The 7235-nt window shown below is 35.6% G+C and overlaps 1 protein-coding gene and 1 non-coding gene across 2 annotated transcripts; both read left to right on the forward strand.

The window, feature by feature from the left end:
* Positions 1-225: 225 nt before the first annotated feature.
* LOC142181902 (uncharacterized) lies at positions 226-2927 on the forward strand. The gene is made up of 4 exons (XM_075255570.1): positions 226-735; positions 859-1210; positions 1978-2518; positions 2609-2927. The coding sequence occupies exons 1-4, from the start codon at positions 226-228 to the stop codon at positions 2925-2927; spliced, it is 1722 nt and encodes a 573-aa protein (XP_075111671.1).
* Positions 2928-6529: 3602 nt separating this feature from the next.
* Positions 6530-6974, forward strand: LOC107786575 (uncharacterized). Its single transcript, XR_012710129.1, has 2 exons — positions 6530-6667; positions 6756-6974. It is a non-coding gene; the product is annotated as an uncharacterized LOC107786575 (transcript).
* Positions 6975-7235: the final 261 nt, after the last annotated feature.

The following is a 7235-nucleotide window of genomic DNA, read 5'->3' on the forward strand; positions in this document are numbered from 1 at the left end:
GGATTAACAATGGTGGCAAAAACTGATCTTGACCTTAATCACCCACTATTTTTCAATTCAATTGATTGGTTCAGAAAACTATTCCACCTGGAGTCGTGCGATGGAAATCCATCTGTTAGAAAAGAAAAAGCTAGGGTTAGTCGACGGTACTCTAAAAAGGGGGATTTCGATACTAAACTAGGTCATCAATGGGATAGATGAAATGTTATTGAACTAGGGTGGATTATGAGCCCAGTATTAAAGGAATTGATTAATGGAGTGTTACATGCAAGAGATGCGAGAAAAGTATTGGAGGATCTGAGAGAACGATTTGATAAAGTTAATACATCACGAGTGTATCAACTACACAAAGCTATAACAACAATAACTCAGGGAATAGACTGTGTTTCAGTTTACTTGTCTAAGCTAAAAAATTTGTGGGATGAGTTTGACAGCATGGTTCCTCCTCCATGTGACTGTGCTAGATCAAAGAACATCATCGAATTCATGCAAAAGCAGAAGGTATTGCAGTTTCTAATGGGCTTAAATAACAACTATGAGCATGCTCGTAGCCAAATTCTTATAACCAGTCCAACACCAAGTAACAACAAATTATATTCAATGCTTGTTAAAAGGGAAAGTCAGAAGTTAGTAGATAATACCTCTGTTGTTGGTGAAAGGATTGACTTGGCTGCTTTGCTAGCTGGTAAACGAGAAAATTACCAGAACCATCAGAAACCAAAGAGAAGATGGAATGTACAATATGATTTCTGTCACATGAAAAGCCATACAAACAAGGGATACTACAAGATAATTGTCTACCCTCAAAACTTCAAGAACAAGAAGAAATGAAACACAAATACAACATATAATTTTCAGGTTGAGAATCTTGACCCAAATTTTGTAAGTATTGATGATAGAAGAGGAGAAATACCAGAGGCAATAAAAGAAGGAAACTGGCAAAGAGCATCTCAACTCACAGCAGATCAGTATGATCAGATTATGAAATTGCTCAACAAAGATCCTCCAAATGAATTAATGGCTAACATGGAAGGTACAACTTATTCGTTTATGGCTAAGATAGCAAAGGGAAATTGGATAGTCGATACAGGAGCAACCAACCATATGGTAGCTGATTTAGGAATGTTAATAGATGTTAAGGACATTAGCCCTACTAAAGACAAACGAGTTCACTTGTCTATTAGAGATTGTACAATTGTGTCACATATTGGTAATTGTAAAATCACATAAACAGGAAAAGTACCAGATGTGTTGTATGTTCCTGATTTTGCATACAACCTACTTTAAGTGTCAAAGATAACAAGAGACTTATATTGCTTTGTCTCCTTTTACCCTGATTTTTAGCTATTCCATGACCTCTCAAATGGGAAGGTGAGGGGATTGGTAGAGAGAAATATGGACTTTACTTGCTGGTCCCAAAAGTTTCTCTTAAGGCTGGAAATAATACACTACCAACAGTTAAAGGACTAAGTATACAGACAACAGAAGAGGATATATTTCTGTGGCACAAAAGGTTAGGACATGCATCTGGAGGATCTCTGAAGGAACTTCTAGGATATAAATTAGAGGATTACAAATCTGTAATAGATAGTTGTTATGTATGTCCAATGGCTAGGCATGTGAGACAACCTTTTTCATTGAACAGTACCAAAACTACTAGAATTTTTCAATTGTTGCACTTAGATGTATGGGGATCTTGCAGTACACCAACATTTGATGGTAATAAATTCTTCCTCACAATTGTAGATGATTACTCTCATGTGACTTGGATCTTTCTCTTGCAATTTAAAAGTGATGTTATGATTGTTTTTAAGTCATTTCTTAAGCTGATCCAAACACAATTCAACGGAATAGTACAGACAATTAGGTCTGACAATGGTTGAGAGTTTTTAAATTCAGCAATGCAAGACCTATGTAAGTCTATGGGAATAGTTCACCAAAAAACTTGTGTTTATACATCACAATAAAATGGTGTAGCTGAGAGAAAACACAGACACCTACTTGAAGTTGCAAGAACTTTCATATTGCAAGGTCATATCCCAATGGAATTCTGGGGACATTGTGTCCTGGCTGCCGCATATGTTATTAACAGGCTACCATCACACGCACTTGATAATAAGTCACCATATGATCTATTCTTTGGCTGGAAGCCTTCTATTTCTCATCTAAAAACACTAGGATGTTTATGTTTTGCAAGTACCCTACCCAGGACTGATAAGTTTTCCAGTAGAGCTATCGAGACAGTTTTTATGGGATATTCTGGTGTCACTAAGGGATACATCCTCTATGATTTAGATAGACACAAGTTCTTTGTCAACAGAGATGTGGTGTTCAGGGAATTTGTGTTTCCCTTTCAAGCTATAAATGATGACTTTAGGAAACAAATCAATCCCTGTATTTCCAATACTACTGATGATGAATTTCGTTTTGAAGGTGCAAATACAGATGTCCATGTTGTTGCAATTGAGCAACTGTATGTCTCAGATGAAAATACAGATGCCATTATTCCTGATATTGCGTAGTTACATGATTCAAACAACATTGCACATGATTCACCTGCTGAAGACTAGCCTTATATTACCACTGGAACCACATCCCCTATAATCAGTGATTCAGAGGCTATCACATCCTTCCCTCCTCCTCCTATTGTAGAGACATATCCTAATTCCCTAAGAAGATCACAAAGAAAATCTAAGGAACCTGTCTGGCTGAGAGATTATGTCACCACAAGGAAATCAATTAACACTGTTTTATATCCCATTCATAACTATGTCTCCTATGATCATCTTTCTCCTTCTTACCAGGCATACTTGGGTGTTTTCTCTTCTGTTGTTGAGCCCATAACCTTACAAGAAGCTTCTAAGGATGCAAGATGTGTTGAAGCTATGCAAGCTAAAATTCAAGCTTTACAAGACAACAAGACTTGAGAACTAATTCATTTGCCTCAAGGGAAGACAACAATAGGTTGCAAATTGGTATACAAAGTCAAACTCCAGGCCAATGATGATGTTGAGAGATTCAAAGCTTGGTTGGTAACTAAAGGCTATAATCAAAGAGAGGGTTTTGATTACAATGAGACGTTCTCCCTTTTAGTGAAGATCACCACGGTGTAAACTGTACTTTCATTGGTAGCAATGCATAATTGGACAGTCTACCAGTTAGATGTATATAATGCATTTCTACAAGGTGACTTACATAATGAAGTTTATATGCACTTGCCATAGGGTTTTACAAGTCAGAGGGAGTCTGGGTTGGAAGGTCGACTTGTAAAATCTCTCTATGGTCTGAAATAAGCAAGCAGACAATGGAACCTAAAGTTAACAGAGGCCTTGTTGCAGGCTGAGTTCAAACAAAGCAACCTAGATCATTCATTGTTCATCAAGAGGAATGGAGCAGATATAGTGGTAATACTAATATATGTGGATGACATGTTGGTTACAGGAAACAACCTACACTTAATTGAAGCCACCAAAGTCTTCTTACAGCAGGCCTTTAAGATTAAAGACTTAGGTGAATTGAAGTTTTTTCTTGGCATGGAGTTCAGTAGATCCAACAAGGGTATTTTAATCAATTAAAGAAAATATGCACAAGAAATAATATCATATTTGGGACTAGGTAGAGCAAAATCAGCCTGGACTCCATTAGGGGCAAATGTCAAGCTGATAGTTCCAAATCTGCACCAGTTGGTGGGCACAACAGGAGATCAAATGTTGGAAGATGCAGGTCAATATCAGAAGCTGATTGGAAAGCTATTGTATCTTACTATGTCCAGACCAGACATTGCATTCTCAGTACAGGCTCTTAGCCAATTTATGCAACAGCCAAAGAAGTCTTATTGGGATGCAGCTATAAGAGTGGTGAAGTACATCAAAAGGGAACCAGGACTAAGGATCTTATTGAGCAGTCAAAGTTAAAATGAGATTAATTTTTTTTTGTGATGCTGATTGGCCTCATGTCCTGACACTAGGAAGTCAATGTCAGGATATCTAATTAAGTATGGAGAATCTCCAGTTTCATGGAAATCCAAGAAACAAAACACAATCTCTAAAAGTTTAGCTGAAGCGGAGTGTAGAAGCATGGCCAATGTAGTCTCAGAAGTTATTTGGCTAATAGTATTGCTAAAGGAGTTGGAAATAGAAGTGAAACTACCCATACATGTGCATAGTGATAGCAGGGCTGCTAAGCAAATAGTAGCAAATCCAATGTTTCGCGAAAGAACAAAACACATAGAGATCGCCTGTCATTTTATTAGACAGAAGATACAGGAAGGGCTGGTGAAGACTCAGTATATTCCTTCAAAGGAGCACCTACCAGATGTTCTAACTAAAGAATTAGGAAAACCACAAAATGAGTATCTAGTTTGCAAGCTGGGAGTACTCAATATCTTTGCACCCGCCAGCTTCAGAGGGAGTGATGAGTTAGGAATTACATGAAGTATTAGCGTACAACAATTGGAGATTATTATTTCACTTTGTTAATGGTAAGTATGTGTATACGTGTGAGTTAGTTAGGCAGTTAGTTGTCTATATATATAGGTGGTTAGGTCAATGTAGCAGTATGCGTTTTTCATTTTCATTTTCAATATAACACTATGCTTCTTGTCTTCTCTCTCAAACTCTATTTCGGCATTATCAGATTAGGGATTCCATTGCTGATTCACTCGAACTTCTTCATTACCTAGATCAACAATGTATCGAGAGATATTAAATGAGTTAGATATATTTTCAAGATTGAAAAGAATTGTTTGGAGAAGTTTGATTATGATTTTTTAAGAACATTGTATTCGAAAAAAGCTAGAATATAAACTTTAAATAAGACTTTATAGGATTTGCTTCTCAAAATAGGAATAACTAATCTAAATAGCCGGCCGATATATAATTCATGTATAATATGTGTAAACGCATATAACCAGCATATAATTTACATATACTAGTTGGTAAAGTAAATAGCAATTATGTCCGATTAATTGTATAAATATCCTTAAAAAGAACTGAGGCCTCTCGTACAAGTTTGCGCTTTAAGTCCCTTAATTTGTTGAGCCCCTAAAAAGAACTGAGGCCTCTCGTGATTATGTCCGACTAATCCATCAAAAACTGATGGAAACATACAGAAAAAATATTTGTTCGTAACTAGGATTGATAATTCCCAATGATGAGCAGTCATAATCTCAAAGCTTGCTTTTCCTAATATCTCTCTCTATCTTTATAATAATAATATCTTCACGTGTACCACACGTGATAAAGTGGGCTCTATTCATTTGATTTTATCAAATGGTTAATTTACATATCTTAAGATTAACAATTAAATCCATATGTAATGCGCCACCATGACCCAATGCTAGCCAAGATTCCCTTGTGCTTTCTACTTTTGAAAAAAAAAAGGAAAACGTTCCTCCAAACGAATAAAGTAGCTCAAACTCATTACTCATATTTGAGAATACATAGGAAAAAGTAGTAATTAAAAAAAAATTATGCTATATATGCGAACCTGTCCTTATAATTTTTAATCTGTTTAACAAACTAACGTACCTTTTCTAAATTACAAACTAAGATTATTAAATAATACATATAATTATCTTTTAAATAACTTAATTATGTAATTATTTTACAGTTTATGTATACAACTTAAACTCTTAATTAGGAGTGGCAAACAGGCAGTTTGGGTCGGATCGAAAATGGGTATTGATAAAACGGATAAATTATCCGACTCAACCCATATTTAATACGGATAAAAAAGGGGGTTAACCGGTGGATAATATGGTTAACCATATTATCCATGACTTCTTGCATATGATCATTTTGGGAGATTTCCTAGCCTTCCCAACTTGAGGAACCCCCAATTTGAGGTTTTACAAATGTAAAAGTTAGACCCATTGGTTATCCATTTTCTAAATGGATAATAAAGTTGTTATCCATATTTGATCTGTTTTAAAAAGTTCATTATCCAACCTATTTTTCAATAAATAATATGAGTGATTAACTCTTTTCTTTAAACCATTTTGCCAGCACCGCTCTTAATTAACTAAAAGGAGTTTCACACCAAACAAGATTCTATTCTTAACCCTTGATTCTCCACCCCACCAACAACATAGCTAATGTGGGATAGTACGTGGGCTCTAAATCATACCCATGGTGTCTTTGTCTCTTGGAATTTTAACAAAGAAGGTCCCACAATATCTAGATTCTACACTAAAGCTAAACAAGCCTATCATCACCTATCTTTTCATCCCACTTCAGAGAGTATTTTCCCCTTGTTTTATCTACCCCGTCATTTATATAAATACCCTCCAAATCTTTCTCCATTTCAAGTAACTCAAATCCATTTCTTTCTTCTCCTTTACTGTTCAAGAAAACCTAGCTAGTACTAACTTCTTCCATATAACTCATTATAGAAAAATAATGTCTGGAGTTTGGGTCTTCAAGAATGGGGTTTTCCGTTTGGTAGAAAATCCATCATCAGAGCAAGGTCAAAGAAGAAGAAAGGTTTTGGTACACTTACCAACAGGGCAAGTGGTCTCATCATATTGTTCTCTTGAAAGAATTCTCAATGGTTTGGGATGGGAAAGGTATTATGGAGGTGACCCTGAACTCTTCCAATTCCACAAGCATTCTTCCATCGACTTAATTTCACTTCCTAAGGATTTTGCCAAGTTCAACTCCATTCACATGTACGATATCGTCGTTAAAAACCCTAATGTTTTCCATGTTAGAGATGTTTGAATTAATCCTTGTTTATTACATGTCATCTTTGTATAGGAAAGCTAGCTAGGGTTTGTTTTTGACTTACTTCTTGGGATGGGGTTGGTTTCTTCCCGTGTGCTTTGATTTGGTTGCCATGAGTCCTAGATTCCATCGTTGGTGAGTGAAATGTTTTAAATGACTTCTATATATATATATTTATAGTTTGCGTTCATTTTGTTATTTTATGTTTTTAGGGTTCAAGTATGGCTGTGGAATAAAGTAATTTCGTATGTTCTTTCGATCCCTTTATTTTGTAATGCTTTTGGAATTGGCTGAATATAGAAATTGCATTTCTTAATGTATTATTTTATATATAACGAAGTTTTCGAGTATTAAAAATTAAATACAAATGGAATATATAGTTTAAATGGAATATATAGTTTAAATGAACTATCCGGCGTTCACTTTTTCGGCACCTAAAGAAAGGACCGGGGAGAGGAAACGTTCTTTTTTAATAGGATATATCTGATCCCTCCTCGTCCATAATTGGCCATC

This window comes from Nicotiana tabacum, chromosome 6 (genome assembly GCF_000715075.1).
Source record: "Nicotiana tabacum cultivar K326 chromosome 6, ASM71507v2, whole genome shotgun sequence".
Taxonomy (NCBI): Eukaryota; Viridiplantae; Streptophyta; class Magnoliopsida; order Solanales; family Solanaceae; genus Nicotiana; species Nicotiana tabacum.